This window comes from Heptranchias perlo, chromosome 2, assembly GCF_035084215.1.
Source record: "Heptranchias perlo isolate sHepPer1 chromosome 2, sHepPer1.hap1, whole genome shotgun sequence".
Taxonomy (NCBI): Eukaryota; Metazoa; Chordata; class Chondrichthyes; order Hexanchiformes; family Hexanchidae; genus Heptranchias; species Heptranchias perlo.
The window spans coordinates 18,415,295-18,436,294 of NC_090326.1; the positions used below are offsets into that span (position 1 = coordinate 18,415,295).

General features: G+C 43.0%; 1 protein-coding gene across 1 annotated transcript in view; it reads left to right on the top strand.

Moving 5' to 3' along the window:
• Positions 1-21,000, top strand: part of LOC137335492 (NFX1-type zinc finger-containing protein 1-like) — a 63,302-nt gene that overhangs the window by 14,056 nt on the left and 28,246 nt on the right. Inside the window, exons 2-5 of the mRNA XM_068000837.1 lie at positions 7,663-7,765; positions 9,312-9,406; positions 14,066-14,353; positions 19,146-19,352. Of these exons, the coding sequence (XP_067856938.1) occupies positions 9,322-9,406; positions 14,066-14,353; positions 19,146-19,352 (580 nt within the window). The 5' untranslated portion in view covers positions 7,663-7,765; positions 9,312-9,321. The remainder of the gene's footprint in view (positions 1-7,662; positions 7,766-9,311; positions 9,407-14,065; positions 14,354-19,145; positions 19,353-21,000) is intronic.

Below are 21,000 nucleotides of genomic sequence, written 5' to 3' on the forward strand. Positions count from 1 at the left end.
ACTAAAAGGGATGACGGTGGATAGGCAATGGCTAATATTTAAAGAACGTGTGCAGGAATTACAACAATTATTCATTCCTGTCTGGCACAAAAATAAAACATGAAAGGTGGCTCAACCGTGGCTTACAAAAGAAATTAGGGATAATATTAGATCCAAAGAGGAGACATATAAAATTGCCAGAAAAAGCGGCAAGTCTGAGGATTGGGAGCAGTTCAGAATTCAGCAAAGGAGGACAAAGAGATTGATTAAGAGGGGGAAAATAGAGTATGAGAGTAAACTAGCAGGGAACATAAAAACTGACTGTAAAAGTTTCTATAAATATGTCAAGAGAAAAAGATTAGTGAAGACAAATATAGGTCCCTTATAGTCAGAGATGGGGGAAATTATAATGGGGAACAAAGAAATGGCAGAACAATTAAGCACATACTTTGGTTCTGTCTTCACAAAGGAGGACACAAATAACCTCCCAGAATTGTTAGGGAACCAAGGGTCTAGGTGAGAGGGAGGAACTGAAGGAAACCAGTATTAGTAAAAAAAAAAGTGCTAGGGAAATTAATGGGGCTAAAGGCTGACAAATCCCCAGGGCCTGATAATCTACATCCCAGAGTACTAAAGGAAGTGGCCCTGGAAATAGTGGATGCATTGGTGATCATCTTCCAAAATCCTATAGACTCTGGAACAGTTCCTACAGATTGGAGGGTGGCAAATGTAACCCCACTATTTAAAAAAGGAGGGAGAGAAAAAACAGGGAATTACAGACCAGTTAGCCTAACATCAGTAGTGGGGAAAATGCTAGAGTCTATTATAAAGGATGTGATAACAGGACACTTTGAGGGCATTAACAGGATTGGACAAAGTCAGCATGGGTTTATGAAAGGGAAATCATGCTTAACAAATCTACTGGAGTTTTTTGAGGATGTAACTAGTAGAATAGATAGGGGAGAACCAGTGCATGTGGTGTATTTGGATTTTCAGAAGGCTTTTGATAAGGTCCCACACAAGAGATTAGTGTGAAAAATTAAAGTACATGGGATCGGGGGCAATATACTGGCATGGATTGAGATTTGGTTGACAGACAGGAAACAGAGAGTAGGAATAAACGGGTCTTTTTGCAGGTGGCAGGCAGTGACTAGTGGGGTACCGCAGGGATCAGTGCTTGGGCCCCAGCTATTCACAATATATATCAATGATTTGGATGAGGGAACTAAATGTAACATTTCCAAGTTTGCAGACGATACAAAGCTGGGGTGGAATGTGATCTGTGAGGAGGATGCAAAGAGGCTCCAATGTGATTTAGGCAAGTTGGGTGAGTGGGCAAGAACATGGCAGATGCAGTATAACGTGGATAAATGTGAGGTTATCCATTGTGATTATAAAAACAGAAAGACAGATCATCTGAATGGTGATAGATTGGGAAAAGGGGAGGTGCAACGAGACCTGGGTGTCCTTGTACACCAGTCGCTGAAAGCGAGCATTCAGGTGCAGCAAGCAGTTAGGAAGGCGAATGGTATGTTGGCATTCATTGCAAGAGGATTTGAGTACAGGAGCAGGGATGTCTTACTGCAGTTATACAGGGCCTTGGTGAGACCACATCTGGAGTATTGTGTGCAGTTTCGGTCTCCTTATCTGAGGAAGGATGTCCTTGTCATGGAGGGAGTGCAACGAAGGTTTACCAGACTGATTCCTGGGATGGCAGGTCTGACTTATGACGAGAGATTGGGTCGACTAGGCCTATATTCACTAGAGTTTAGAAGAATGAGAGGTAATCTCATCGAAACATATAAAATTCTAACAGGACTAGACAGACTAGATGCAGGGAGGATGATCCCGATGGCTGGGGAGTCCATAACCAGGGGTCACAGTCTCAGGATACGGGATATGCCATTTAGAACTGAGATAAGGAGACATTTCTTCACTCAGAGGGTGGTGAACCTGTGGAATTCTCTACCACAGAAGGCAGTGGAGGCCAAGTCATTAGATGTATTCAAGAAGGAGATAAATATATTTCTTAATGTTAAAGGGATCAAGGGATATGGGGAAAAAGCAGGAACAGGGTGCTGAGTTAGACGATCAGCCATGATCATTTTGAATGGCGGAGCAGGCCCGAAGGGCTGAATGGCTTACTCTTGCTTCTATTTTCTGTGTTTCTGTGTAGAACTTTTATATTCTTTAACCTTGCGTTGATCCTCACTACTTAATGAATCCAGATAACATTTTAACTGATCTACCCCACATACAGTTGAAGTACATGCGCTAACACCGCACAATTAAAGGAATCCCCGACTAATACGATCATCACAGGATTAAAACTCCTTGTGACCAGTACAATCTGTTCATGTCCACCGTTATCTTCATCCTCTTCCTCTTTATCCTCTTCCTCAGAACTACTTTCTTCATGCATCAAAGACCCTGCGTCTTCGCTCTGGGCAATTCACCTCAATGATACTTGGAGTCACATTTAAAGCATCTCCTGATTTTTCCTTGGATTCATACACCAGTTATTACTGTCCCAATTTTGCCTTTTGATTTGCTGTACCTGCTTTCACAACCATTATTCAAAAGATCTGCATCCATCTCAGAAAATACCATACTTCTAATTTTACTTCGTTCAGGAAGCGACAACGCCAAGGCCAGGCCTAGTTTTTTCTTTGGTAGAGTAGTAACCGGTGTCCACAGATCAAACTTATTCTTCCACTGGTCATACAGTTCAAACTCCGAGAACATCGGAGGGCAATTGTACCTCGACAATTTAAACTTGTTTTCTGCCTTTTTCCACAATGGCCACTAGACTTTCAAGTTTTGTTTAAAGTCCACAAAAAAAAAATTGTAGTTTCCAACCTCCACCATTAGGCAACCATCCTCTGCTACCATGTTATAAACTGGACAGCCAGTGAAGGATAGACTACTAGAGCCTAGTCTTCAGTTGCTTCCAAGCCTTTATTCACAGAGTTCCACATTTACACCCACTCCACACCCTGGATCAGCTCTTTTATAAATGGATACAAGAGGGTTCCCAATTGATATGCACCACCTGAATACAGTTAACACTAATTGATATAAATCACATGGATACAATTAACACTTCCCCCTCTGTACCTAATTCCCACTCTCACCAAATTCCTGTCATCACTGTTTAGCAAGCCACTCTGTTTAGCAGATTCACCCAACTCAACCATCTCTTTGTAGCAGCTTCCTTGTTCTGGATTCCCCCACCAGAGCAAATAGTTTTTCTATATCTACCCTCTAGAATTTCTTAATAATTTTAAACACCTCTATTTGATCACCCTTTAACATACTATACTCAAGGCGTATAAGCCAAGTTTATGCAACCAGTTCTCGTAATGTAACCCTTAAGCCCTGGTATCATTCTGATGAATCTGCACTGCACCCCCTCCAAGGCCAAGATATCTTTCCTGAGGTTTGTTGCCCAAAACTGAACACAGTACTCCAGATGGGATCTGACCAAGGGTCTGTACAACTGAAGCATAAATTCCTCACTTATATTCCAGCCCTGTTGAAGTAAAACCCGCATTCCATTATCCTTTTTGATTACTTTTTGTACCTGTGCACTAGGTTTTAATGATTTTATGTACATGGACATCTAATTCCCCTTTGCTGCTCCACAGCTTCTAATCTTTCCCTGTTAAGAAAAAATTCCAATTTGTCTTTCTCAGATACAAAGTGGATGACCTCACACTTTCCCACATTGAACTCTGCCATAGTTTTGCCCACTCACTTAATCTGTCTATGTCCCTTTGTAACTTCCTGTTCCCATCTGCACTACTTACAATGCTTCCTAACTTAGTGCCATCTTCAAACTTGGCTATATAATTCTCTATTCCTTCACCCAAGTCATTAATATATATGGTGAAAAGCTGAGGCCATAGTACAGAACACTGGGAAACAATACTTATCACATCCGGTCAATCAGAGAATGTTCCCTTTATCTTTACTCTCTGTCTCCTACTTCCCAACCGACTACCAACCCATGTCACAAGGTTACCTCCAATTCCACGTGCCTTTATTTTTGCTAATAATCTCTTGTGTGGAGCTTATCAAGTGCCTTCTGGAAGTCCATATAGATAGCATCCATAGACACTCCTGTATCCACCATGCCAGTGACCTCTTCAAAAAATTCAACTAGATTAGTCAGACATGACCTACCCTACACACATCCACGCTGATTTTCTTTGATCTGCTCATACTTGTCTAAGTAGTAAGTCACTCTGTCCCTTATGATAGATTCCAGTAATTTCCCCATAACTGACAGGTCTGTCGTTACCTGTTTTTTCCCTCCCTCCCTTCCTAAATAATGGGGTGACATTTGTAATTTTCCAAGCCAATGGCATAATTCCTGAATCAAGAGAGCTTTGGAAATCATGACCAATGCATCTGCTATTTCTTACTTATTTATTTTAATACCTTGTAGTGCAAACCATCAGATCCTGGAGTCTTGTTTATCTTAAGTAGCAAAGACTCTGGTAACATCTTAAGTCCCATTATTTTCTCCATTACCACTTTTATACTTCTATTAAATCCACTAAGTTTCTACCCTTGACTTATTTTTAGGTTCCCTAGTACCACTGGTATTTTGGCCTCTTCCTCCACGTGAAAACGGATACCAAGTACTCATTTAACAAGTCTGATATTTTCTTACCTATCTTTAATGGACCCACATATCCCTTTACCTCTCTTTTTTCTTCATAATATATTGATGAAAAAACCTTTGCTTTAACTTGGTATCCGTTGTAAGTTTTTTTCATATTTCTGTTTTGCACCTCTTATTACTTCCTTTGTATCCCTTTGTTGCTGTTTATAGCTCTCCCAGTCCACTAGATTTCCACTTTTCCTTGCATTTGTCTAAACTTTTTTTTTAGCTTTATACTCTCTCTTATTTCATTTATTGACCGTGGTTGCTTAACCTCAAGTGGAGCTGTTGCCTTTCAGGGTATGTATTGGTTTTGTATCACGCCAAATACTTTTTTGAATACTTCCCACTGTTTGTGTGTTGGTTTTTTACCCAATACCCTTCAAAGTTTGCCTTGCTTAAATTAGAACCTTGGTTTGTGACTCTCCCTTCTCTCTCTCGAACCTAATATCAAATTGAATCATGTTATGGTCACTATTTGCAAGATGTTCCCGTAGATTGTTAACTAATTCTGGTTCACTTCTCATCGCTAAATCTAGTATAACCTGTTCTCTTGTTAGTTCAAAACACATTGTTCTAGAAAACTGTTCCGAATACATTCTAGAAATTCTTTGCCTTTACTACATGAGCTGTTCTGCTTCTCCCATTCTATGTGAAAATTAAAATTAAAATCTCCCATTTTTGATGAGTTAGCTGATCTCCGCCAAAGCAGTAATTGAATATTACAATTGGCCTCTGCACCACTGGGCTAGGAGTAGGAAGATCAGCCAGGCTTCTTGCTTCTGATAACTAACTAGCTAGAAAGTGTGCATTGGTGAAGTCAGGATCAAGTTATTGTTAACCATATAGAACCAAGAATGGCTACTCAAAGCACGGGGAGAAATTTTCAGGCATTTGATTGGTTTGTGGTTGCCAGTTGCTGATTGGTTGCTTTTCCTTCGTTTTCAGTGAATGGAAGTAATTTTTGATAGGTTCACATTTAGTCAACAGACTATTTTGCCAAATTAGTATGGCTAACTTAACAGATGTTGATCATTTGAGCCAATCACAAAAGTGTTATTTGCACTTTTAAGGTAGTAAGTCTTACATGCACTTTTTTAAAGGTGTGACAACTGGACTTTTAATTAGGTAAAATTTAGATTAAAATGAATTCTGCGGATGGAGAGATCAGGAATGTTTTGGTCAAGTGTCTAAAGCAAATCAGATGTTGAACTCAATAATAAATGGACAGAATTTCCGATTTCTAATTTTTGTCAAATAAACCTAGGGTTCAGATGGTGCATCCTGTGTGTCTTTGTAGAAGTTTGCAATGCAGAAGGAGGCCATTCAGCCCATCGTGTGTGTGTGTGTGTGTGTGTGTGCTCGCTCTTTGTTTGAGCAGTCCAAAATGAATGCCACTGGCCCACGCTCTCCACATAACCCCTGTATCTTGTTTTGCTTCGACTATTAATCCACTGTTCCCGTAAAAGGTGCAATGATCTTTGCCTCAGCCAATCCCTGTGGCAGCGCATTCCATGTTCTCAACAAATCATTGCACAAAGAAATGTTCCCTAACCTCTTCACTCGAAGTTACCATTTTAAATTGATGACCCTATTGTCACTGACTCCCCAACCAATCAAAACCATAACAATTCCAAAAACTTCTATTAAATCTCCTGTCAGCCTTCTCTGTTCCAGTGGATATTGTCCCAGTATCTCAAGTCACTCCTTTTATAGCTATAATTTCCCAGCCCTGCCATCATCTTAGTGAATCTATGCTGTACACACTCTATGGGTTTAATGTCCTTTCAATAATGGGGCACTTAAAACTCCACACAGTACTCTATTTTGGCCTAACCATTGGCTTTATCATTACATGTTTACTCGTGTGTCCTAGGTCCCTATTTCTAAAACCCAAAATGCTGTTGGCTTTTTTTTTAATGGCTTTATTCACCCGTACTCTCTCTTTCAGGGCATTATGTATATGAACCTCGAGGCCTCCCTCTTCACCCCTACCCTTCAGTGCATTTCCATTGAGTGTATACTTTCATTCTTTGTTTAACCTCCCAAATTGTGTTATCTCACACTTACACCCATTAAATTGTACCCTGCCATCTGTCTGCCATTGCACTAACTTGTCTACATCCCACTGAAGTCTTTTAAAGCCCTTCTTGCTGCTTGCCAAACCCTCTACTTATGTGTCACTGGCAAATTTCTATTTTGTGCTCCCCACGCACAAGTCTAAATCAGCTATATATACCGAGAATGGATCCCTGGGTTCACCAGTTTCAATTCAAGCAATACCCATTAACTTTAACTCTTTGTTTCCTGCCCATCAACCGACTTTCAATCCATGCTGTTACATTCCCTTTCATACCATATGTGTGAATTTTTGTAACAGGCCTCCTGTGATACACCTTATGGAATTCCTTCTAAAATTCCATACACACTAAATTATATATCCAGTTGGTCACTTCAAAAAAACTGTACATTAAATTTGTCAAACACAACTTGCCTTTAACAAATCCTTGGTTAACCTTGCATTGCTAAACGCTTATTTTTTTAAATTCATTCTGGGGATGTGGGCATCGCTGGCAAGGACACCATTTATTGCCCATCCCCTAGTTGCCCCTTGAGAAGGTGGTGGTGGGCCTTCTTCTGCAGTTTGATATATCTGAGTGACTTGCTCGGCTACTTCAGAGGGCAGTTAAGAGTCAACCATGTTGGTGTGGGACTGGAATCATATATAGGCCAGACCGGGTAAGGACGGCAGGTTTCCTTCCCTTCAGGACTTTAGTGAACCAGTTGGTTTTTAAGACAATCTGATACCAGCTTTTTATTTCCAGATTTTTTTTAAAAACCGAATTCAAATTCTGAAGTTGCCATGGTGGGATTTGAACTCATGTTCTCTGGATTTATAGTCCAGTAACATAATTTTATCTCGAATTATGTATTCTAAAAGTTAGACCACAGCTAACGTTAGGCCCACTGGTCTTATAGTTACTCTGATTAACCTACTCTCCTTTCTTGAACAGAAGTGTTACATTGGTGAGACTCCACTCTCCCATCACGATTCACATATCTATGGAGGATTGAAAAATTGTTGCCAGAGTCTTTGCTACTTAACAACTTACTGAGGTAGGATTTTAAATTATTACTGTCGAAAAGTGATTCCGAATGAATTGCTCAGCTCAGGTTGACATCCTTTTTGGTCCAAGATCCCAATTTTTTTTTTATTCGTTCATGGGATGTGAGCGTCGCTGGCGAGGCCGGCATTTATTGCCCATCCCTAATTGCCCTTGAGAAGGTGGTGAGCCGCCGCCTTAAACCGCTGCAGTCCGTGTGGTGAAGGTTCTCCCACAGTGCTGTTAGGAAGGGAGTTCCAGGATTTTGACCGAGCAACGATGAAGGAACGGCGATATATTTCCAAGTCGGGATGGTGTGTGACTTGGAGGGGAACGTGCAGGTGGTGTTGTTCCCATGTGCCTGCTGCTCTTGTCCTTCTAGGTGGTAGAGGTCGTGGGTTTGGGAGGTGCTGTCGAAGAAGCCTTGGCGAGTTGCTGCAGATTCTAAGTCTGATTAGTTCACTATTGGCTGAGTACTGTATAGTGTACACATGATTGGTACGGGACACTGTAGTTTGGGACACTAACTGACTGTTATCCAGCACTGGGAAAAACGCTAAACCTAATGGACCTTTTTGGTGATGAGGGTCTATAAATGAACTTATCTGAGTCACTCAGTGGTGAGTTTGATGTGTTTCTCCGAGGGGCTCAAAATTTCTAAAGACCTAACTTCTCCCCCAAGGCAAAGGGCTCTTAAAACAGTTATGATTGTGTTTTTTAATTAGATATTGAAAATAATCTCTCTGCACCGCAAGTCTCTTTACCTTTAAGCTGTTGCGTTATTAGACTTGATAGATTCTCGTGTACATGTCCAAAAAATTAGGAAAATATTGAATGTCATTTTAACTCTGGATGATAGTGAAGTCAATGTAATTGAAAATGGGGAGAGATGTATCATGGGAGCTGATCCAATATCGCCCATTCTACACTATCGCTCAAAGTCAGAATGACCCCCATTAAGTTTTGCCATCATTAATTCCCTTTTCAGTTGCTGCCTTGCTAAGCATGACGCAGGTCAGCAACTTGCTTTCCTGACTGCTGCCCTGTCCAGGTCAAGCCCAACAATCTGGATGGCCAGAAAATGAAGTTGTAAAACAGTACCGGGGAAGTTATATCATGGAACTACATCTTCGAGCAACTCTGTAATATAAAACAAAAGCAAAACACTGAGAATGCTGGAAATCGGAAATAAAAACAGAAAATGCTGGAAACACTCAGCAGGTCAGGCAGCATTTGTGGAGAGAGAAAAACAGTTAACGTTTCAGGTCGATGACCTTCCATTTACCAAGTACAGAAACAGGGCTCTGTACTTGTTTTTAAACTGTTAAATCTCTAACTTCTTCCAGTTCTGATGAAAGATCATCAACCTGAAATGTTAACTCTGTTTCTCTCTCCACATGCTGCCTGGCCTGCTGAATGTTTCCAGCATTTTCTGTATTTATTTCTGAAATATAAACATAGCTTTAGATGCTTCTTCTATCTCATAGGTAGATCACTAATTTGTAATTTTCTCTTGCACTCTATAGTCCGTTGGAATAAATTGCCTTTATCTTTTGCAGAAGCAGCCAAATGGCATCCCGTGAAGAGCAAATAAAGTCTTTGGCCAGGCAGATACAGGAACTGCAGAAGGCATTTAAAGATGCAAAAAAGACAGGTGAGATGTTCTGTGAGATTATTCCTGTTAATTTGAGGCCATATTGGAGTGTGCTGGATATTTGCAATCCAGCATGAATTTAGACCACAACACATTTTAAGGAAAACCTACACTGCATCTTATGCAGTTTTCAAGTGCATTTTAGAGTTCATTTTCAAAAATGTAAACTGGCAAATCTCCCATGGCACTGCTCCCGCTGATTCAGTGCTCACACTGTTGCAAGGAGGCAGTGCTACTGAAGGAAATTAGTGAGGTACGCGCAAGAGACCATGACGTAAATCTTTTGAGCCCATTGGAATCCTTTTGTGTGTCTTTTTTTTATATACTAGCATGTCTCCTGCGCCATTGGCTCAAGGGTAAGTTGAATGATGCTCTACCTTTATGACAGGACAGTTATACCATACGGTGCATAATATTATTCTGCCATTAAGGTGAAGTTGCATCCCTTCGTAAGGCCGCAAAGTCTAATTGCCATTGAGTAAGTACTGGATGAGCCAGAGTTTAGTTACTCTTCAGCTCTTTTTTAGGCTATTTATGTGAAGTCAGCAAACAACATGGATTTGCACTATTAGCCAATATGGTTGGATCAATTAAATTTGGCATTCTAATTCCCTTGAGATCTGTGTTAAGCTCCTGACTTTATTGCAGTTGCAGAATCAGATCCAGTATCCTCTTCACTCATCCAGACTGGACCCCGGTCGGTCTGTTGACTGCAGCTTAGAGTAGAATATTCTCTATTAAGAGAACTTTTTTTTTATCAGTCCAAGCCTTGCATAACATGTTGCAAATGAGAAACTTTATGTCTTTTACCAATTAGTCAGTGTGTTACTGCAGGCATTTAGAATGTGTCAGTTGCAAAATGAAGGCTCCAATGTCTTGTCCACTCACTATCTTACTTTCTCACTTTTTTTCCACTCCGGTTTTGTGTACAAAAGGATTTAATTTCCATTTAAGTTTTGTTTTCATAAAACAATGTTGCTAAAGGGGGAGTGAATTGTTCATGGATGGTACAGAGTTCTGTTCTGTCATGCTGGTTCTTCAAAACTGCCAGTTTTAGTGTAAGCAAAGAAAATCCAATTTAAAATAGTTCAAAGTATCACTGTTGCTTGGGAAACACAATGTAGATCAGCAAATATAAAGGGATATTGTTACCTTGGTTCCCAAATATTTGAAATCGCAATTGACCAGAAACTCAACTGGACCAGCCTCATAAATGCCTAGAGCTACTAGAGGAGGTCAGAGGCTGGGTATTCTATGGCGAGTGGCTCACCTCCTGACTCCCCAAAGTCTCTCCACCACCTACAAGGTACATGTCAGGAGTGTAATGGTTTACTGTCCATTTGCCTGGATGGGGGCAGCTCCAACAACACTCAGGAAGCTCAACATTGTCCAGGACAAAGCAGTCCGCTTGATCAGCATCCCATCTACTGGTTCAAACATTCACTCCCTGAACCACCGGTGTACCGTGGCTGCAGTGTGTACTAGCTACAGGATGCACTACAGCAACTCACCAAGGATTCTTCGGCAGCACCTCCCAAACCCGCGACCTCCAACACCTAGAAGAACAAAGGCAGCAGCTCCATAGGAACATCATCACCTCTAAGTTCCCCTCCAAGTCACACATCATCTTGACATGGACATGTATCACCGTTCTTTCATCATCGCTGGGTCAAAATTCTGGAACTCCCGACCTAACAGTTCTGTGGGAGAACCTTCACCCCTCGGACTGCAGCGGTTCAAGAAGGCGGCTCACCACCACCTTCTCAAGGACAATTAGGGATGGACAATAAATGCTGGTCTTGTCAACGACACCCATCGAAGAAAGATAAATTTTAAAAATCCTCCTCTTCACCCCTTTCCTGCCTCCCTCTTCTCTTTCCCCCCCCCCCCCCCCCAATTAAGTGACAGCCTTGACTCCGTGGTAGCACTCTCGCCTCCGAGTCACAAGTTTGTGGCTTCAAGTCCCACTCCAGGACTTGAGCACAAAATCTAGGCTGATACTCTCAGTGCAGTACTGAGGGAGTGCTGCACTGTCAGAGGTGCCGTCTTTTAGATGAGACGTTAGGGCAGACGGGGCCTCTATTTTTATCAGGTGGACGTAAAAGATCCAATGGCACTATTTCTAAGAAGAGCAGGGGAGTTCTCCCCGGTGCCCTGGGCCAATAGTTATCCCTCAACATCACTAAAAACAGAATATCTGGTCATTATCATATTGCTGTTTGTGGGATCTTGCTGCGCGCAATTTGGCTGCTGCATTTCCTACATTACAGCAGTGACTACAGCCATTGAAGTACTCTTTGAAATGTAAAGCACTTTGGGACACCCTGAGATTGTGAAAGGCTCTATATAAATGCAAAAGCCTTTCTTTCATCCTTCGGTAATTTGCTGTATCAGCGCAACCTTGTACACACCTCGCATGCCTTGTACACACCTTCATATAAGTGGGAATTCACTCCAGACATGTCAGTATTTTGAATATGTTGTCTTTCTGTCAACATTGTTCTTGTTACAATCTCATTGGAGCCTTTGTGACCACAACCTACATCGTTCTTTTAAATATAATTTAATTGGCTTGGTAATTTGACCTTTTCCCATATAGTTCAATTATTTTTAGACTTAGTTTGGTAGAAGGAGCCATCTTAGTGCATATTGTGGGAAAGAAACACTATTTTGCTTGTATGAAAAATGGACTTGGTGGATACAGTTTTGGACCTGTTTTGTAAGTAAAACCCATCTTGCCATTTATCTATTATCTCCACATTGCAACATAACTTCAGCCTTTTGCATAACTCGGGGATGGACTGGACAGAAAGGGCATTCTCTACTTTCAATCCAGCTATCGGATATCAGCCTTCTATAAGATTTACTAGAATGATTCCAGGGTTGAAGGACTTCAGTTATGTGGAGAGACTGGGGTTGTTCTCCTTAGAGCAGAGAAGGTTGAGAGGAGATTTGATAGAGGTGTTCAAAATCATGAAGGGTCTGGACAGCGTAGTGAGAGAGAAGCTGTTCCCATTGGCGGAGCGATCAAGAACCAGAGGGCATAGATTTAAGGTGATTGGCAAAAGAACCAAAGGTGACATGAGAACAAAATTTTTTACACAGCGAATGGTTGTGATCTGGAATACACTGCCTGAGGGGGTGGTGGAGGCAGATTCAATCTTGCCTTTCAAAAGGCAATTGGATAAGTACTTGAAAGGAAAAAATTTGCAGGGCTACGGGGATAGAGCAGAGGAGTAGGACCAGCGGGATTGCTCTTGCAGAGAGCCAGCACGGACACGACAGGCCAAATGGCAGCCTCCTGTGCTGTAACCATTCTATGATTCTATGAAGAGTATATGGAATACTGTTTTTTTTAAAAAGAAAAACACCATTTGATTATTTACGATCTAATTAATGTAAAGAAATTACTAGGGCTTTTAGATGTTGAACAAATCAGCTCAACATGTCCACCTTACTACATTCCTACTACGAGAGCACTATCTTTGGATCGAACTCTGCTGCTTGTATTTGATGTCCACAGTCTGTGATGAGGTGGGAGTTGTCTCTTTTTGCCAAGTACAGAAACTTTCAAGAACTTCCACTGTAGTTCAGAAAGACAGTTTTGTCCAATCTTCGACCACATTGTGATATAATGTATCGGAGTTTAAAAGGACTGGGCCATGGTGATGCCCTGAGCTTTATCCGTTTTATATCTTTAACGATACGATATAACTTGGTGATAAAAAGAACAGACTGCGAATGTGGTGCAAAGCTGTAATACACTCAAACGGATTTGATTGAGGTCCTGTTTAAATTCTTTCTGTGACTGTGCTACACTCTTATACACTTGGTTGTATTATGCCGTGTAAATGGACTTTTCGTTCAATTGAAACGTTGTTCATTCTGGACATTTCCTACGTGTCAGCAGATAAAGTTTACAATACAGTGGAACTTTGGCTTCACCTAGTTTCTTGATTTTGGGAGAGTTGAGGCTTCAGGATCAAGGAGACCAGCGAGAGTCGCGACTCCCTGGGGCGATTTTCGATTTATCATCTTGATGTGTCACTGCCATGTAAACACTTGCTGATTCGAATAGGGTTCAGTGTCTGCTTTTCTATTTGATTTTTTTTTGCCATTTGAGTTCTTATCTTTTATCACCATGCATTTTCTTGTGACCATTGCGAATTTCTCTACTGTATTTTGCTGGAAAACCTCACGTCGCACGACCAGAAAGGATGGTTTCATATATAATAATTGGGTTATGATAATGTCTGCTATATGCAGAAGTGAAACTGTACTCCTGACATTTACTTGCCTATCTGGCAGTATTCTCTTTTTTGGGCATCAGAAAATAATAACCGCACTCCATATAATCTTATCATTTTGACATGGGGGAGGGAAGAGAAGAGAAAATGGGGCAGACTTTGACTGCGCGATAGTGTAAAACTGGTGACAGCGAGTCGGCAGCCCGATTCACACGTCTCCCGATTTTTCATTTCTGTTGACTTCAGTGGAAATAAAAATGGGCAAAGTCAAGATCTTTCCAGTGTGTCTTTCGGCTCTCCACCCCTCTCCAATCTTGGGGCAATTGGGAGGGGGGAGAGGGGGTGGTCAACATTTATAATATGACCTTTTAAAAGTAACCTATTAAAACCCCTTTTATTGTATGTCCCAAAGACCAAGCAAACCCTCAACCTATTGGCCAATCAAGACAAGGTAATGCTTCAAGCAACAGCCAACCAAACCGGCAACATTCGAAAGACCGAAGGCAAAAGAATGACAAGGCTTTTTCGGTGTTTAAGCAAGCTGAAAGCCACTCCAGCTCTGCACAGAAGTCTTCTGGACATCCTGGGGCCCGTGGTGGGAGTCAATCTGTTGGAGGTCCCAAGCACTCTGGAAGTCACCCCCATCCAGCGAGTGGTCACAAGGAAAAAACTCAAGCAAGCGTTCGAGGAAGACCAAGAGGTGAGTGAGGAATAGACTGTATAACGTGAGAAGGGGAGTGAAAAAATAACATTTTTTGAAAGAACCACTTTGGTTTGATTGACTAAATATACATCAAAAGCATTTATAATGTGGAAACTCAAGACTAGTTAGCCCATTTTCAATTCCTAGAATGAAGAAATGCTCCACAGTATCTTTATAAGTTGCTATCAATGCCCACCGAAAGAATACAGATGCCATAAGGAGGAGTTAGCATGGTTTTAGAACCAGTAGGTCATGCCTCACTAATGAGGTAATTTTCAACTTCTCCCCCTTGGTGGTAACCCGTTGGAGCGATCCCCTTCCCGAGGTAGAAACCGCCCGACTTTCATCTCATTGATTGCAGTGTGATGAAAATTGGACGAGCAAGGTTACTGCCTAAACAGTGAAGATGAAAATCATCCCCATAGTTGTACTTGTACAAGGCCGTAAAAGAAAGAAAGACTAGCATTTATATAGCACCTTTCATGACATCAGGGCGTCCCAAAGTGCTTTACAGCCAATGAAGTACTTTTGAAGTATAATCACTGCTGTAATGTAGGAAACACAGCAGCCAATTTGCACACAGCAAGGTCCCACAAACAGCAAGGAGATAATGACCAGATAATTTTTTAGTGTTGTTGGTTGAGGGATAAATATTGGCCAGGACTTCCCTGCTCTTCTTCAAAATAGTGCCTTGGGATCTTTTACATCCACCTGAGAGGGCAGGCAGGGTCTCGGTTTAATGTGTAATTGAAAAGATGGCACCCCCGACAGTATAGTGCTTCCTCATTGTCAGCCTAGATTTTGTGCTGAAGGGCTCGATTTTCGCACCCGCGGTCGGGTGCGTTCGTGGCGGGGTGGGAGGGGGGGGTTGTGAAAATCCTGGTTTCCCAGGGTGGGTCTGGAGCCCGGCTCCAACCCGCCCACTTCCAGGTTCCCCAGTGACGCGCTGACATGCGCGCGCAGCCCCCATGTGTAGGACTCCCGCTGGCAATTCAAGCCGGCGGGGTGCCACTTAAAGTACTTAAACAGGTACTTCAGGGCGTTTACAGGCCTGATTGACCTGATATTTTAGGAGGGCTGGGATTTTGAAATGAACTGAGACTGTTTCCCGTACTGGGGGAAACACTCCCAGTTCAAATGGATGTGTTGCAGCCATCAGCCTGTGGCAGCTGCAAAGGTCCATTTGACAGGTCAGTGGGGAGACCCTCACTCATTGCAGGAGGCCACTCTGTCACTTTGGACAAAGTTTGGCCTCCACCACCCTCCTCCTAACAATAAAATTCACCAACCTGCACACTTACCCCGGTGTCCATACACATGTACCTACCTTGCGGACCCCCTCAAACGTACATCTTCCGGATGGGGGCCGCCATAGCTGCAGTCATGACCTCCTCGGAGGGCGAACAGCCTCACCAGCCCCGCCATCCATGCCGTCCACCTCTGACACGTGGAGCCCCACAACACAGTGCTGTGACACATCCACCTGCACAGCAGGAGGGAGGGCTACCGCAGAGAGAGATGCGTCACAGAGGGCACTACCCTCACCACAGGGTCCACAGACCGAGGCTCAGCTTCCTGGACCTCTCTGAGCAGCAGTGCACACGGAAGCTCAGAGTCACTCGACATGTGGTCGTGGACATCTGCAGCCTCCTTCATGCCAAGCTGCTCCCGGCTGGCCCGAGCACCATCTTCTTACCTGTCGCTGTCAAAGTCACCACTGTCAAAGTCAACAACTTCTCCTCTGTATCCTTCCAGGGTGCCACCGGGGACATCGCCGACGTCTCTCAGTCGTCTGCACAAAAGAGCCCTGCAAATACACCGACACCCACTCTGCAGTGACTCAATGGGTGGCATCAGTTGTGGGTCTTCATAGTGATCCTCAGGAAAGGGCATTATTGCACAAATCAGACAAGATTCGCAAAGACGTGGCAGTAGTGGTGCCAATATAATATATGATGTGAGTTGATCAGAAATTAAATATAGGTAAACACTATGACAAACCCTCAACACCCTTGTACATCCCCTTCATGCTCACGACATGTTTGCCTTACGCTTCCTACTGCACATATGTGATGCATGCCCTGTGGCTGCAGCACAGGTAGTGGCAGGTTGAGTGAGGCTGACTGTGAAAGAGATGCACAGAGGGTGAGTATGAGATAGAGCCATGAGATTGTATGAGGATTGGGTTGAGTGGTAGTGGCGGGATGAGTACTGGCGAGGTGAATAAGTGCAGGTAAGATGAGGATGAGGTTTGAGTGGGTGTGAGGAGTGATGTGATTGAGTAGTGTTGGCAGTGCAGAAGGAGATGTGGGGTGGGGGCGGTGATGTGGCAGACGGAGTGTAGGGGAATGAGTAAGTGTACTCACTTTGGCTGACCTACTTAGGTGATTAAAGCGTCTCCTGCACTGTATGCAGGTGGGCGATATGTTGGTGGTGCAGGTGACCTCCTCTGCTACCTCAAGCCAGGCCTTCTTGGTGGCAGAGGCAGGCCGCTTCATCCGCCCACCGGGGGGAGGATCTCTGTCCTCCCCCTCCTCCTCACCCCATCCAATAATACCTGGAGTGAGGCATCATTAAAACTGGGAGCAGCCTTCCCCCTGGGCTGCTCCATGCTGTAATTTTTCCTATTTTCTGCAGCATCAGTCAGTGGAGGACTGCCCCTTTAAATAGGGCTCCTCCAGCTGACAGACCTTGCTGCGCATGCGCAGCCCGCCCGACACGCAGCTCAGCAGCGCGAAACCCGGAAGCACAGGTAAGTGGTTCCAATTAGGCTGCCATTCTGTGCGTAGCAGACTGATTTCACCGGGCGCGTTACCCACGCGCCCAGTCGACTCCCCTGCTGAGAACCCACCGCCCTCCTAATATCGAGCCCCAAGTCTCTGTCTCTGGAGTGGGGCTTGAACCCACGACCTTCTGACTCAGAGGTAAGAATGCTACCCGCTGAGCCACGGCTGACACCAAGGCCACCTTTGGAATATTGACTACAGTTCTGGCCAGCTCACTCTCGGCAGGATATAGAGGCAGCGTAGATTGATCAGGATGTTACCAGAGATGAGGACTTTGAGTTATAAAGAGAGACTTGGAAATGAGGGATTAAGGGGTGACCTGATGGAGGTCTTTTGAAGGGCCTCCACTGAACAGTGAGACAGTAATGAGAAGGCAAATTTAAGATAATCATAAAAAGAATTGAAGAGATTAGAAAAATAATCTTTACACAGAGGGTGTTAGAATGTGGAATGCCACAACTGGTCTGTCTTTTCATGTAATAAATAGTTTTAAAGATATTTTTGCAACAAAGTGCTCCTTTTTAAAATTTTGCGAAAGTAGAGAACGTGAATTCTCTGACACTGAATTGATGGACAATCTGTAGTGGCCATTCTTCATGTATCAATAAGTGGGGGGTGGGGGCATCACACTGCCCTCACTTGGCATTGCCCTTACCTGGTGTCCACATGCCTGTATCCACAGTAAGGATCACTGGTTAGTGATTAGGTGTAGTAACCCTGCCCACTGGTCCGCTCCTGAACCCAGGGCCTCTGAAGCTAACTAGCACTGTCCCAGCTGAAATTGGCCAACTCCACACAGATGGACAGTTGAACCTGGGACCTTCCCAGTGAGAGTGGCTTTGCTACTCACTGGATTAACCCATTGAGCTACTTGAGGGGAGGGGGTGGGTCATGTTAATGTGAATTTAACATGGTTTACTTGCTGGTTGATTGTGACTGACAGCTCTTGTTATCACCTGGAGGTTTCTGCTATTCAGTAATGTTTCTCGTTTGAACAGCCGGTAATGTTGAATTGAAGGTCGTGAAGGTACATAAGGGCACGGACAACAGAATATTTCATTTATATGTTGCATACGGTTTAAGGAGAGAGTGGGTTTGTTGGTTCAAATGGTGTTTTCTTGTTCCATATCTCATGTAACTCATGTAAAAACTGGGCACTTTGCCACTCGGGTTGCTGAGGTTATTGTTTGTTATGTTGCAGACTCCTGGTCATGTGACTTTGCTATTTTTCTTTTCCAATAACACCACTGCATGTTTTACAGATTCTTGCCATTTTTGCCAGGCTTTCTTTTCTTTAGTTCTTTTGCTTGTAGGCCAACATAGGAACAAAGGAGGAGGCCATTCAGACCCTCGAGCCTGTTCCGCCATTCAATCAGATCGTGGCGGATCTGTATCTCAACTCCATTTTACATAGAATTTCTGGCACATAAACAGGCCATTCGGCCCAACTGGTCTATGCCAGTGTTTTTGCTTCACACGAGCCTCCTCCCTCCCCTCTTCATTTAACCCTATCAACGTATCCTTCTATTCCCTTCTCCCTCTTGTGTTTATCTAGCTTCCCTGTAAATGCATCTATGCTATTCGCCTCAACTACTCCTTGTGGTAGTGAGTTCCACTGTCTGGGTAAAGAAGTTTCTCCTGAATTCTTCATTGGATTTATTAGTGATATTTACCCGCCTTTGCTCCGTATTCCTTGATACCGTTACCGAACAAAAGTCTATTGATCGCAACCTTGAAAGCTTCAATTGACCCCCAGCATCCACAGCATTTTAGGGGAGAGAGTTCCAGATTTCTATTACCCGTAGACATCATTATGTCTTCTTTTACTGGCAATGCTCCTACATCGAGGAGGGGGGAGATGAATGAATCCCTCCTCCATCCTCCCTCCTTCTGACTCTCTACCAATTTGGCTGGGCTGAAATTGGTTCTCATTTTTTCTTTTTCATTCCCTTTGTCGTACACAGATCCAATGAGCTAAACTATTTTTTATTTTTAAATTTCAGGACCGAGAGATGGGCAACAAGGGAGGCAGCCTCAACGAGTGAATAATAGGTCGGAGAGCGTCTCTGTAAAGAATAGGTTCGAGCATCGGGAGCAATCCGAACATCACAGGAGAACTCCCAAGTTCTACGGAAGTCAGCCTAACCTACTCAACTGCTCCGGAGAGAGTACTGTGGAGAATAAGACACAAGGACAGCCGAAACCACGAGGTCAGCAAGGGGTGGGCTGTGTAACTTGGAAATTTGGGGGTGGAAAGGAACCGTACAGTATATTAAAATGTTTACATTAAAGAGCTAAACATTTTTTCCATAATCCATAAAATAACTTAGAACTAAGAAAAATAAAGAACGAACTTGCATTTATATAGCGCCTTTCACAACATCCCAAAGCGCTTTACAGCCAATTAAGTACTTTTTGAAGTGTAGTCACTGCTTTAATGTGGGAAACGCAGCAGCCAATTTGCACATACAGCAATGAGATGTGTTTTAGTGATGTTGGTTGAGGGATAAATATTGGCCAGAACTCCCTTGCCCTTCTTCAGATAGTGGCATGGGATCTTTTACATGCACCAGAGAGGATAGATGGGCCCTCGGCTTAACTTCTCATCTGAAAGACGGCACCTCCTACAGTTGGAGGCTTTGGGAATGTCAAAGGCAATGAAAGATAATTAACCAAAGTATTCAATTGCAAAGCTCAGGTGTGCGTAATGTAAGCAACAGGATCACCAGTGGAACAGCTGAAAACCATGCTGGCAAATATGGATTAGGCCAGAACTCTCAAGGTAATGGATAAGGAGAGGGTTAACCACAGATTACATAATTTTAGAATGTATTGGCAATGGGTCATCAGGTAGAAGGATAAATGGGATCACCTTTCGTAGGATTGGGATGAACATGCGCAAATTTCCAAGGAGAAGGAAAAGTGGCCTGGGAGTAAGAGAAGTTGAAGAGCCTGTATCAGTTTGGAGTTTCATATTTTGAAGACCATGAACTACAAAAAAAGTTATCCGAGTTACTGGAACTGAGCACTTATCTCATTAATAGAAACACTAGAAAATCGATTTGTACAATTTCTAGACTTTGTAATATGTAACGCACCACATGTTACAAAATCTGTGAATTTTTGTAGTCTTATATTAGTTGAGTGACTCTCTGGAAACTTAGCTCATCCAAAACTCTGCTGCCCGTATTCTATCCTGCACCATATCCCACTCACCCATCACCCATGTCTCCAATTTAATATTCTCATCGTTGTGTTTAAATCCCCCCATGGCCTCGCCCCTCCCTATCTCAGTAACCTCCTCCAGCCCTACATCCCCCACCCCCCCAGAACTCTCCGTTCATCCGATTCTGGCCTCTTGTGCAACTCTCCCTCTCTTCGCCCCATTGGTGGCCATGACTTCAGCCATCTAGGTCCTGTGCTCTGGAATTCTCTCCCTGAAAATCTCCACCTCCCTCTCCTGCTTAAAACCCACCTCTTTGACCAGCTCTTGATCACATCTCCTGATAGCTGCTTCTTTCGCTTGGTGTCCATTTTGTCTGATTTCTCCTCTATGAAGCATCTTGGGACATTGTTCTACATTAAAGGTACTATATAAATGCAAGTTTTTGTTGTAACTGACTCCAGTTTCGCTAACATTTGTAATGTGTGGAGATTTGAAGCACAGTCTGGTCTTAATTCAGTTGAATGATCTGATGATTTATTTAGCACTAAATTCCCACTTTGTTGCTTAATTCAATTTATTGGATAGTTCAATTTTTTTTAAGTGCAATTATCAAGGGTAGACTGAACCATCAATTTTAATTATCAAAAGTAGACTGTCCCATTAAAATTGAGTATAAGTCCCACCTCACGGAT